A 13,763-nucleotide genomic window follows, 5' to 3' on the forward strand; every position below is an offset into this window, starting at 1 on the left:
ATGTATGCCCCATATGCATGCCTGCTGCCCACAGTGGCCAGAAGAGGGCACCAAATCCCCTGGAACTGGAGTTACAGACAGTTGTAAGCCACCAGGTACGTGCTAGGAACCAAACCTGGGTCCTCTGCAAGCGCAACAAATGTTCACAACTGCTGAGCCATCTCCCTAGCCCCACTCACTTTTCTTTTTCTTTTTTGTTCATATTGGCACATATGGTATTAAGTCTATACTCCAAACGTAATGCTCCTAAGGAGTTTCCACATCTGTAGGATGTGAAAGGTGATATCAATACTCATCATCCAAATGTGTTTTAGTCTGGGAGAAGTGAAATTAAATCAGATAAAATTACACAATACACTACTAGTCTCAGGGATACTTGCCAATCACAAGTGACTTGCCCACCTGCAAATCAGGAACAGGTGAGAACAGGTGTCCTGCTCAGTGCCTGAGCAAGTGCAGAATCAAGGTCAAAGCTAGTGGAATGTGAGAGCCTTGAGTGCAGGTCATAATGATCATTTGGAGTGTTTAGCTGAGCAAAAGCAAGATGATCACCAAGGTAAATTCAGTAATGCTTCCATTGCTGACTGATGTTTATAGAGACTTAGGCTAGCCTTGTCTACTTTGGGACTCATAGCATTTTCCCAGGCAAGATTCTAATCCCTGTTCACAGTTAGGAAACTGAGACTCAGATGAGCTATATGAAACATTAGTCACAGTTTCAGCCTAGACTGGTCTCAGGTTTTCTGACTTCTGGATCCATGTTATAGATAGTGCTTTCAACGTGTCTCTAAAGGCTCAGCTCTGTAGCACTCTGTACAGCTTTGACTAGAATACTGCTGACATTACTAGCCTTAAATGCCAGGATGCTAATAAAGCTTCATAATATACAAAATCCCTTAAAGGTTTAGAAAACCATTTCACTCTATCATGGAATCTTTGCAGCACAGTTCATCTCAAACTAAATTACATCCTATTAGCCTGAGACAAGTTACAAATAATATTAATTTATCCCATCATTATCTCAATCTCTGTAGGCTAGAATCTGGGACAGTGTTATGATTCTCATTTGTGAGAGATGGAATAAAAAACAAAAGGTGCTCCTTGCTCAAGATATAGTTAGTTATGGGATGTGGCAATTGCATGGTCACTCAATATTCCTGTTTGGTCAAATCATAAAACTGATATAGGGGGTTTCATTGTTTTGTTTTGTTTCTTTGTTACAGGAGAAAAACTAATGGCTAGTAATTTATTTCTTTGGACTCTTGCCTATATCTGTGACTTGTAAAAGAAGGGATTTCTCAGAAGGCTTTGTTCTGGAGAAAAATCACAAAAGTGGCCGGCACTTATGTGGATAGTCTGTAAATGTCAGAGACTCAATTGTGTATTTCAACAGGGTACCCTGGCTAGATTTTTCCAAATACCACTAGAAAATCTCTAAATGATCCTCTAAAGTACCAGCTGGGGTTCCTAGGGTGTTCATGAAAGGAGGCAGCTCAGGCTCCCTGTCCATCAGCCCACAATGCTACCCACCATGGGCTGTTTCTCTAGGTGCACTGTGGAATATGATGTGTTTGTCCTCTGATAGGGAACTAAAGGAGAAGATCCAGCCAGAAATCTTAGAGTTGATCAAACAGCAGCGCCTGAACCGCCTTGTGGAAGGGACCTGCTTTAGGAAACTCAACGCTCGTCGGAGACAAGGTACTGTTTGAGAACTCCATACACAGGCAGGGACAACAGTAGCTTGCTTCTGGGTAATCACAAAGGCATAGTGTCATTCAAGGAAAGTGCTTGAGACAAGAATGACAGTCAAGGTTAGACCATGTTTCATGTGTAGGAAGAACCAAAGTCCAAAATGACCAAAATATCCATGGAACTAAAAAGCTATCCTTTGCCAAGTGGTGATGCTAAAAATTGTTAGTACATGCTATGACTCACCCATGTGCAAGGCTATTCACTCAATGTGTTACATAGCCATGGGCCACATATCAGTCAACAGGGACCACACATACAATGGTGGCTACTAGGAGCATTGTACCACCATAGTTTGTGTTTAAATGTACTTTGTGACAGTCACATGATAGAATCACCTAAAGATACATTTCTCAGAACATATCCCTGCTTGTTGAATAATACATAACTGGATTAATGAAAATCATCCTCAAAATAGCTCTGTGAAGTACACATTGTAATCATATATATTTGCACATAACAAAACAGATCCTGGGGGTTGAGTAACTTGTAAAGTTCCAGAAGAGGAAGGGTTCGTCCTCTAAATCTGCAAGCCCTTCCTTCTAGTTTTTACTTTTAAAATGTTTATTCTGTTTGTCCTTATTATATTTGTGTCTATATGATTTGTGTGTGGGTGAAGGTATACATACATACACGGTGCATAAATAGAGCTCTGACAACAACTTTTGTGAGTCTTCTCTCCCACTGTAAATTACAAAAATTGAAAGCATGTCATCAAGCTTGTGCAGCAAGTGCTTTTACCCACTGAGCCATCTCCTGGATCCCACATCCTTTCTCTCCATGACTCCCTTGCACCATCAGGCAAACCATCACCCACTGTTTGTACTTGCAGCCTGGGTGGTCCATATTCTTAAATTTTCCATATTGATGCTGTTCCAGGTCAGAGTTGTTTTACTGGGGGTATAAGCAATGGTGATTTAAAATGAGGTGGAATCCATTTTCAGAATCTGTCAAGACAGATTTCTGAGTTGTCTCTGATTTTTGACCACAAAGCGTCAAGTCAAAAAGGTGCCGGTAGACCAGGCACACTGCACACTGGACCGGAAGCAGTCCTAGCTGTTTCTGGGCTTTGATTTTTTTTTTCTCTGCTGACATGATTCTGATTGCAGCAAGTATTCATATCATACTGTCCCAGAAGAAACAGCCAGGGAAGGATAAAGAAATTGAGCAAGAGCCAGGCAAAAGTAGAAGCATTAACAACTGTGCTGAAAATATTTGTTATGAGCTGGGGAAACTCTGACGGGTAGTTCTGAAACCCAATGGATGCCTCACTTGGATGCAAAGCTCGTCCACTAATGACAGTAATCAATTTGTGTTTGTGCCCATCCCTCTGGCCATTTACTTTAACTGCTCTGTGCTGAACGTTCAGTGATTAAAATATGTTGATGCTACCATTGAAAACTACACTGAAGGATTTCAAAAGGCAGAACTTCCTAGAGTAAGTGTGGGTTATTTGGAGAGGGTGTGAAGCCCCGACAAAGAGCTTTACATAGGCCTAGGAAGAGGATGGGGGCAGACCAATGGAAGGCTGAGTTAGACCAGCCACTGAGAAAGGCTTACATTATAAAAGAAAAGAGAACTCATTGCCTAAACCCAGCCCTCAAGGAATGAACTCACGCCCATCTTCCTCTTGCATTTCTTGTGCTAGGCTTCATGTCCAAGTATGTGATGCTCCCAGAAGAAGTTTCACTATAGTGCTAAGGGTTGGCTGCCCTTGTCCAGGTCTGTGGACTTGAGCATTTTTCACTATCAATACCTGGTTCCTAACATTTTTGCAAGGAATAAAGGCATTTGGGAATGCAGCTCCTAGAAATTGAGCCAAAAGGAATCACTGTTCACCTGGAAAATTGTGTTTAAAAAACAAAACAAACAAACAAACAAAAAAAAAAAAAACAGGTCCAAGAGTGAGAAGTCATGGTCTTCTTGGCTCTGCAGTTAGCCAGCCCCCTTAGTGTCTTCAGGCAATATATTTGATGTCTGAAAACACTGCAACATGGGAGTCTAGCACTCCAGGATCTGAGAACTGTTAGCCAGATAGTTAGATGTATGCCCTCATCTCCTTATTGTCTCTGGGCAGATCAATATCCAGGATTTATGGACCCATAAACGTAACTTAAAACATTTTCTTTTTGTACTTGACATTGGGCAAAAGACACATAAGTATTTGGAATGGGGAAAACACATAGAGACACAAAGAGCTTTCATCGATGCTAGCTAAATCCTAGTACTTACAATTACACTGAACCTTCCAGTCCGCTACACTATTTGATATCCCTTTCTAGGCTGAAATGGATCGACTGTGCCAGAATCTTCCTATCTAGATAAGATAATTACAGATTTTTGTTTAAAAAAATATTTATCCCTCATTGTTGATGAACTTCCTAATGAACAAAAGCGTTAGTATCTAGCTGATGAGTTAGTAAAGATCTGGACAGAGTGGGGCCATTTGTGTTCAATACAAGAGTCTCCTTGTGCAAGCAGAAAGGCCTATTGGTTAAGTCTGGTTACCAGCCCTCTGCCTGCACTGCATGTAGTTTCCCATTGCTCCATCAAAACACGGTGTTTAGATTTGCACAGCCAGGTAGGTTGGGGCATAAAATTGGTCACCACTCCTTCAAGTGCATGCATGTTCAAGGAGACTTCATTACAGATTAGGTCTGGTACTGCCCATGTAGGAGCCATGGCCACTTCCCTACCGATTGTCTAACAGTGAGGAGGACACAGATGAGCAGAGTCAGTAATTAAGTTTACAGAGGAAATGTGAGAGTTTCCAGTCTCACAGAACCGGAAGTGGAGGAGTTGGCAAAACATCTTTTCCTTTGCTACATTTTGTCAGAATGCCCCACAGTTGGCATTTGCCTATCATCTTATCTCATCCACAACTCTGATTCTTGGACAGTCTGGTGCAAACAAGACAAGTCTGGGCTTCTGGAATGTCTGGCCACAGTAGACCTGGGAGGCAGAAAATCACGCGATAAATATTAATCTGGCTTAAGCCCCAGCTTCCCCATTCCAGGCTGGGTAGCTGTTGGCAACCTATTCATCAACCTGGACTCTTTTCCTCTTCTGTCACACAAGGATGGTGTTACCTCCTACATCGAGTCGGTAATTATAAGGGTTAACTAAACTATCTTTAGCACTTATGATGTTATCAAGCATTCAAAACTACTCTTATGACTATTTGGGTTGTAGTTTCTTGGCATATAATTTTTAAACACAAGAAGCATACTATTGGATGTCTCATGCCTGCTTCTTGCTTTCTGTTCTGACCACACAATGTAAGGCATGCTTCCTGTCCCACATCCTCCTGGAGAGGACAGCAAAGACACACTCCTAGGGGTTGTCTGTGGTACAGCTGTCATTGTTTCATGAGACTGCAGTCTCCAACATTTCCCTCTACTTCATACCTTTTAGCAATTCAGTTTTCTCAGAATCATTGCACTGAGTGGTCTTGATGACCCCTGAGTTAAATACTATAGAATCACTCCAAGAAACGATGCCATAAAGCTTGCTTTTCACTAAAGATGCTTGCTAGCTTCCTGTCTTTAAGTGCCAACATGACCAAGTTATCTTGGAACTCTGTGCTGGATAAAACTTGTCTTCCCACTTCAGTCAGCAAAGTCTTTGTACCTCACATAACTCTTGCAACCCCGTTAGAAGCCTGGAGCCAAATGGATCATTCAGGCGCAGCATCTTTATCAAGCCTTCCAGGCAACAAGCTGCTTCTTCCCTCTTTAATTACATTTCTCTTTTGGTGTTTCATGAAACCTAATTAGTTCATTTTAACAAAAGGCAGGTACTTCCAGATGAAGAAAAAACAGATGAATTTGGGGAAAGGCATTCAATAGGTCAAAATAATGAGTAATCACCATTTCAAAAATGTAGTAGGGTAAATGGTGGAGTGAAAAGGGACATGTTATCTGACTGGAATGAGCAAGTGCTGGTAACCAGCCCTGTAAAGAATGCAGGATGGATACTTTATGTATGTTTTACTCATGAAGTTAAGGCTATCACTTTTTAAGTGAAGAGCAAGGATCTTTCAGTCTATCATTTTGCTAAGGGCTATAACAGAGTGCCAGGACCAGGTGTATAACCACCCAGGATTCATTGGGACCAATCATCTTGCTGAGTGCATGAGAATCCTGTATCATGAGCTAGGAAAGGACACACTGCCTCCAAGGAGGCAGTATTCAGAATCAAAACACAAGCCTCTGGTTTCAACGAACATTTCAGTGAATTGAGAAGTGTTTGAAAGGCAGAGTGGCCTTCACTGCCACCCACAGCTACCATTCCCTTCCCTGAACCAACAGAAAAACTTGTGGATTTCATCACTGGGAAAGTGACATTTCCATTTCAAGGCACTGTCCAGACTTTTTTTTTTTTTATTCAGAAAGGTTGTATCTTAGGCCAGATACGGAATTTCTGAACGCAATGATGATTTGGCTTAATTTAGGGCATCCTAGCAAAATGGAACATCCTACTAGAAGTGCTCTAACAGCATAGGTTAGGAAATGCATCCTCACTTCTGTGACAAGTAATTCCCAGGGCCTGCTACCAAACAACACTAGGAAGTCCCCTGCTTCCAAAGCAGAGTTGATCAGACTCAATTCCTATGCCTCATGTAAAAGTCAGCATGTCACACCAGTAGTAGTAACTATTACTCGATATTCTGGTCTCCTCTAAAGACCAGGAGGCATGCTTACCTGTGGCTAAGTTGGCAAATGAAGGAAAAATTTAAATTTGTTTCTTACTGGATCATTTTCACTGTTGGACAAGTATTAAAAGAATTTCACTTCTCAGTGATTTTTAGCTTATAATAACCCACGTGACATCACAAATAGCTTTAATCATACCTTCTTCCCAGGTATATGGGCTGTCCTGGCTGGCATTAATGGTCAGCCTGACACAGCCTAGAGACATTTGAGAATAAAGCCTCACCTGTAGAATCACCCAGATCCAACTGACCTATGTCTGTTATATCTGTAGAGGATTGTCCTAACTATTGATTGATGTAGGACAGCTCAGCACATGGTAAGCAGCACCATTCTTAGGCAAGTAGGTGGTCTCAGGTTATATAAGAAAGGTGGCTGAGAGTGAACCTGTGAGCAAGCCATAGAGCATTCCAGAAAGCAGTTCCTCTACAATTCCTGTCCCGTTGTTGACTTTCCTCAGTGATAGATTGGGACTTGGAAATGGAAGCCGAATCATGCTCTACCACCCACCCTAGGTTGCTTTTGGTTCGAGGGTTTTATTACAGTACAGAAAAGAAACAGTAAAATGGGCTTTGAAACCAGCTGTTCCCTCTGATCCTTAACAAGGGTAAGGAGTGTGGAGGAAGGAAGGAAAGGAGGGGCCTATGACAAAGGAAAGGAGAAAAGAGAGAAAGACAAAAGGACAGTATGAGTAAGAACAGAGGGAAAGGCTGAAGCAGCAGATTGTCTCCATATATTCTAGTTTGGAGATGGAGAGACAACTGTTAATATATTCTAATTTGTAATTGACTACAAGGCCTCCCCATTAGCTCTCGCATCCTCCATAGATGCTAGTAAACAATCTTTGATAATGTTCTCATTGCTTCTTGCTAATTGCTTTTAATGACGAGATCCACTCTCCTATTGCCCAAAGGGACTGAGGAACTCATAGCATCATGCTGAGTCTTAAAAGGAAGATGCACTTTTTTTTTTTTTTTCTCACAAAAGAAAACTACAAATCAAGCTGCCGCTGTTGACTGACACAGATGTTCACCACCACTGTGTCAGTGTGTTCTGCTGATCGGTCTGAGCAGCTTCACTCTCCTTTGTAGTAGCCCTACCTTTGAGACAGAATTATGCAGGTCATGATGCCCCTCACCCTAAGGGCTGCAGCTTCCATCCCAAAGAAGGAAGAGGCTATCTTAGCATCCTCCCATTTGTGATTTAACTCTCGTTAAAGCAGACTTTAATGGGAGTTATACAAGTTATTCCCTCACTAACTCCCAGCCATTCTATGCTGCTAGTGTAAAATGACGGGTTTCCACAAGAAATCACAAATCAAGACAAGCTTCTCAGCCTCTTCAGTCCCTCCTTCACTGTTTTGTGATCCATCCAAACTTCTTACTTACCAAGAAAGGTAAGAACACATTGCTTCCTTCAGACGTGCACAGACCTTTTTGCTCTTGACCGTTGTAGCAGTGGAAGAGTAAGGGGAACTTGTATAGAATAAGAGAAGAACTAGCTAGGAGTCGGAAGAAAACCAGGGAAAGATGATGTCCTGTAGCTCAAGGTGATTTAAGCCTCCGAAAGGAAGAAGCACTCTTTGGTTGTGAAGCAGTCAGGCCAGAGTTCCAGGTACCTGATTGTGTTTCTTTTTAAAAAGCTTCCATCCAACTTTGCAAAGTAGGTGGTTGTTTCTGTCAAGGGATAAGTAGCCCCTGTTCTGTGGTGGTTTATTAGTTAAGAATGCATTATGTAAGCAGGAGAAATCTCCTATTCCTATCCCAGATTGTCTTTGTCCCCAATTCCCAGCCACGGACACAAGCTTCTATATGGTTCACCTCTGTACTGCCACCAGGGGTTGAGGGATCATCTTTTCCCTGAGTGTCCAAGTTCAGTCTCTCACGTCTCCCATTTATTTAATGACTTCTTCTTATTCCTGAGGAGTACTTGGTACATTGCAGACTTATTGCAAATACTTTTAGATAAATAATGTATCCTGAAGATGTAAACAGCAATTCAAAAATTAATATATTTTATAGATGAATATACATTGTGCAATTCATTCCATATTGAGTTTACTAGTTCAGTTTCTTAATTCTTGCCATATTGTCTTATTGGCTTCTCATAGAACCACTGAATCATGGGCTAGCCCCTGCTTGCAAAGATGACATTCCTCTAAAAACAGGTGGACCTTAATCAACAGAAGAATTGAATATACCTCACTAGCCTCCTTCCCATCACCCTTCAGTCACCCACTTAGCCCCCAAACCCCCTCTGAGATAGAGATAGCATACCTTACAGCGAATTGTGGTTATCATAGGTTATGTAGACCAGACTGTGGGTCATGTGGTTCTTGTGTGCAGAGAGGACCATCATGTCCTCTTATGTCAGGCCTTTAATTGTTCCGTGGTGCTCACAACACTTAATGTTCTTCAGACTTCATACTGCTTATTGTAAATTCCAACTCAGTTCCCCTAAATGCATTCTTCTCGTCGTTTTACATTTGCAGATTAGAATGGCTGTGAGTTAGTGAGGGAATAGCTTGCTTAACTCTTGTTAAAGTCTGCTCCATGACCACCTGTGATTGCTATATGTCTAAAGTGATTTTTTGAAAAGTTGACAAGCCCAATAACTGAATGATCTTCCTCCTTGTCAGTGTTTTGTTTCCGTTTTCACCAGAGTTCAGAATCCTTTAAGTACATGGTTGCCATGTTCTGGATACAGTCGAGAACTCCCAAACAGTGCTAGCATTCTCTTATACCCGAGAAGACAAGCGTCACAGAGGTGATTTCCTTTTGTGGGTTGAGCTGAGCATTTTTGTTGTTCATCATGTGGCTTTTACTTTCATTCTTAAAGCTTTGTTTAGATTAAGAGAATTATTGAGACGATTATGACGTCTTTCAGTGAAAGTAATTTTAGATTGAAAAACCTCTTTTCTTAAAATGTAATGGACAGCATTTTTATCAGAGTAGTTTCAAAATAATTTGGTACTGCAGGTACAGTAATGAGGTGATTTGGCCAAGACCATAGGGTGAGCCAGGTGTATGAACGTACCAAGAGACTGGTAGGGCACAGATGTCCTGTGCCTGATGAGGCTTGAACCAAATCGCCTTAAGTCTTCATTTTCCAGTTTTGCCAGTACCAACTGTGTGACCACCCAGTACCCAGTACTTTTACTGAGGCATTGGGACCATAGCCATTATGCAGATAGTGGCTGGCTTCATACACTGCCCGGGCTAATGAGGACCCTGGAGTCTCTTATCTGATCAGCAGTTGTTCATGATACATTCACTAGAGAAAGCTGCTTCCCTTGGGTCCACCAAGGGAGCATTCCCTTGGGTTTCTTCATAGGGAGCCTTAAGATGACTAATGTGTATATCCTAATAATGAAAACCCATGATGTTAATGATGCAGCTAACTTGTAGAGAAGCTCAGTTCATAATGGTGAGCAGAGGAGCCTTTTGGGAGGAATTGAGCCTTTGTATCTACACCAACACTGCAGTCATGATTCAAGTTCCTACTCTGTAAATCTGTAGGTCTATGAAAGTGGTGTTTGCCTCCTTCTCCCTGCCGTGGCCTTGCTCACATTTTCTCATCACACTTGGGAGCTGAAGGGGTAAAATTGTGAGGGTTCAATGTAAGAACTTCCTTAAAGCCTTGGCCATTCCCATCCTGGCACTACACTGAAGGGGGCGGTGAGGAGGGAGGCTGCTTGTGAATGCCTTCATTCTTTCCCTAAAGCCTGAATTATTCAGATGATTTCTCCTGGATCCCACCCCCATGTTTATCACTAGTGTCCTGGTAATTCATGCACAGATCGTGGCTGTAGTCTGGTGGCATCAAGGGACAGGTGTATGTAACAACTAAAGATGGCTGGCTGTGTGTGGATGGCCATCTCAGCAGGCTGGAGATCGAAATGGAAGCAGACTGGGGCCCCAAAGCTGTTCTCCCTTCATTTCTCTCCTTGCTTTGCATAGCTTCCATGGCTAAGGACTTGCCCCATTGGTGGTTATGAGTATTGATGAAATGCCCATGGAAACTACCCTCTTGAAAAGTACTTTGCCATGGAGATAGGTTTGGTGACATCCCCTGTGGTCACCAATGTTTGCAGAGCTGGGTAGGTGATACTGAAATACCCACATCGGGAGGGGCTTCACCATTCAGGACATTACAATCCGTTATTTCTTAAGGTCCAAAGTCAAGGAAGTCATTTTTCTCCTGCAGGTAGCACTAATAGCACGGCAGTGTTTTTGAAAGCTGGAATCATTAACTTTGTAAACGTATGTTTTTCTCCTCAGACAAATTTTGGTATTGTCGGCTTTCACCCAATCACAAGGTCTTACATTATGGCGACTTGGAAGAGAGCCCCCAAGGAGAAGTGCCCCATGATTCCCTGCAGGACAAATGTAAGTGGCCCCTCCCTGGTATAGGACTCCTGAACTGTGATTGGTTACTTTTTATTCCTGTATACCATGCAGAAAACTATTAGCTTAAATGAACTGAACGCCCCACATGAGCGCCAATGAACCTTTTGAACTTGACTCATCCTTCAATTTTAGCCTGAGCATTCCCATTAAGTGCATAACCTGGAAGGATTTGAGGCTCAGAGATAAGCAGGCCGAATGTCAAAGGCATGTTCCTTTCCTCTCTACTTTGGATAGTATGTATCTAAAGCTATTTCAAGGAGCCAGAACCACATAAACCTGAACTTATCAATTGTATTTTCAATGACCTGAAATAATTTCTTATAGCAAATGCAACAACCTCTAACACATATGACTTACTATGTCCTGTAATTACAAATTAGAGTTAGTGAAAGACTCAAATACTACTTCTGAGAACTCAGATACTTAAGGAACTTACAATAAATAACTTGACAGAAATTCAGTAGTCCTCCAAGATATGTCTTATCTCTGTTTATTTGCCTTTGCCATAGGCTTTGTTTTAACATGATTTTGAAGAGATAGTAATATGTGAGATCCTCTTAACCCAGTACTGAGCCAGGTACCAAGTACCAAGGTTCAGTGTTCAGTGTAGAGACTAAAAACTATTAAGGCTGCATTGAAAAATGCCAGGCTGGTGAATCAGTTTGGGAGAGAAATGAGACAGAAGTAATACCTTCTTGGAGGACACTCTAGTGAGAGAAATCAGCCGGGGCCGGTTGTCATGACATGCTTAACTAACCTTTAAAAAGTAACATGGGTCCTGCCATGTTTAGATAAGCATATCCCATGTCCCAGGCAGTGTCTTTGACCTCGTGCCTCCTGCTGGTTCACATCTGCCCTCCCATTGCCCCAGAGCCCATGAAAGTCACATCTTGACTGCCTGCTGTACAGCTCTAGACCACAGGAAGCAAAAATAAACCATGAGTGGGAAACTTCCTGACACTTTCAGACTCTGCTGACATCTCAGGCAGAAAGCCTAGAACATTTTCTCTCCCTCCAGTTTAAAAATGAGACGATCTGGTCTTTGTCATACAGTCCATTCATTCCCAGCTATATAGAGGAACTGCTGGCTTCCCAGCATGTATTATTGATACTCACAGCAGGAAAAACTAATCTGGAACCCAGAGCTGTAGGCTGTGTCCCCCACAACACAGGCTGTACTCCCCCAACACAGGCTGTGCCCTCCCAAATGTGGGCTGTGTCTCCCCCCAGGCTGTATGTACTGTATGTACCCCCAACACAGGCCACCAGACCTTAGAAAGTGGAACTCAGATGGCCACACTCAGACCTCACAAATCAGAAACACTGCGGTAAGAACTGGAGCCTCCATGTGACTCTGGTGCCCTCTCAAGTTTTAGAAATGTTAATGTAGGTATTGCTGAATACTCCATGGTAATTCCTCAAACATGACTTTTGCCAAAAAGTCCTTTTTAAACATGAGTTGAAAATATGTTGTCAACTTGTAAATTTACTAAGATTTAATATCACTATTTTTTTTTCATAAAGGAAAATATCCTTGGTTCCTCTCTCTCTCTCTCTCTCTCTCTCTCTCTCTCTCTCTCTCTCTCTCTCTCTCTCTCTCTCTCTCATACAGATACACACACACACACACACACACACACACACACACACACACACACTCATACTCTCACACAGTAAGAAAGGCTTAATCTTCGAGTAAAGGACAGGCCTTTCAGCTCATTGAATTAGCTGTGTGAAGACATGAAGACACACTCTGGTGTCCTCTTTTTTTTCTCTACTTTCTGTTAATTAGTAAAAACCCTCTCATGAGCTAGAAAGTGTCCATGGCCAGTGATCTGGGAAAACATTAGAAGTTTCTGGTGCCCAAAGTAACTATAACTTCTTCGCCTGGCCAAGAGATGGAAAAAGTCTCTGGGCTGAAGAATCACTACACTCCTGATCCCACCCTGAGAATCTGTTCTCTGCTTAACGAACATGTAATTTATCCTCACACCTATAGATATATAATCCACTTCTCAACTTGAACATAGGCATGTAACTGACAGTTTGTCAGCGTTAGGTGCAGTACACCCAATTCCTTAGAAAACGAGCAGCCCTACACCTAGAGAAAGTTCTAGAGGTTGGCTAGCACCAGAGCTCTGTAAAAGAGCAGTTGCTGGGCTTTCCCACAGAACAGTGCCCCTCACCTCCAAAGCCCCAGAGTAGAGAAAACTAGTAAACATCCAAGTGTGCAAGGGGGGCAGCTGGCCTGGGTAGTCACAGGAGAGCACAACCAGAGCTGTGAATCTCTGCTCGCCACACAGGTTTTGATAATGGCATGGGCTGACATTGGTTCTGGGAGAAGGCATCTTCCCCCTGAAGATGCCTCCAACAGTTTTATCCCTCCTTTCCCTCTGCAGCCTTCAAAGTTCAGTGATGCAGAATTCCAAAGATTGTATCACACTTTATCCCTTGTGAGAGCGGTAGAAATGATATCATTTTAAGAGTGTGTGTGTCTGGGGAGAGTGGGTGGGTTGGTGAGATTGTGTCTATCTGTGTAGGGGTCAGAGAAGGGGGTATATTCACAAAGTAAAGTGAAGAGAAGTTGTGTGTCTAAGAAAGCCTTGCCCCGCCCTGGGAATCTAAGTCTGCAACTTGAAGCACACACACTTGGTTTGCCTTCTGTACCAATTCCACATTCTGCCTGGGCCCTTAAAAGCAGCAGCTGTATTCCACTAGGAAAATGAGTGAGAGACCTTGGAACACTCAGCCCTAAATAGGGTGTCTCCATCATATCCCTCCTCTTGGAGATCAGGGAACACAGCGGAAGAGGAGATGAAAAGAGTGTACAAGCCAGAGGGTATGGAAGACACAAGGCCTCCTAAACACACCAGGACCAAAGCACATAGGAACT

General features: G+C 42.5%; 1 protein-coding gene across 6 annotated transcripts in view; it reads left to right on the plus strand.

Annotated features, from left to right (window-relative positions):
- Elmo1 (engulfment and cell motility 1) overlaps positions 1-13,763 on the plus strand; it is a 534,802-nt gene that overhangs the window by 497,050 nt on the left and 23,989 nt on the right. For all 6 annotated transcript variants that reach the window (XM_036187573.1, XM_036187569.1, XM_036187572.1 and 3 more), the window contains 2 exons: positions 1,586-1,698; positions 10,742-10,849. In XM_036187573.1, coding sequence (XP_036043466.1) covers positions 1,586-1,698; positions 10,742-10,849 — 221 coding nt within the window. The remainder of the gene's footprint in view (positions 1-1,585; positions 1,699-10,741; positions 10,850-13,763) is intronic.

This window comes from Onychomys torridus, chromosome 5, assembly GCF_903995425.1.
Source record: "Onychomys torridus chromosome 5, mOncTor1.1, whole genome shotgun sequence".
NCBI classification, from domain to species: Eukaryota; Metazoa; Chordata; class Mammalia; order Rodentia; family Cricetidae; genus Onychomys; species Onychomys torridus.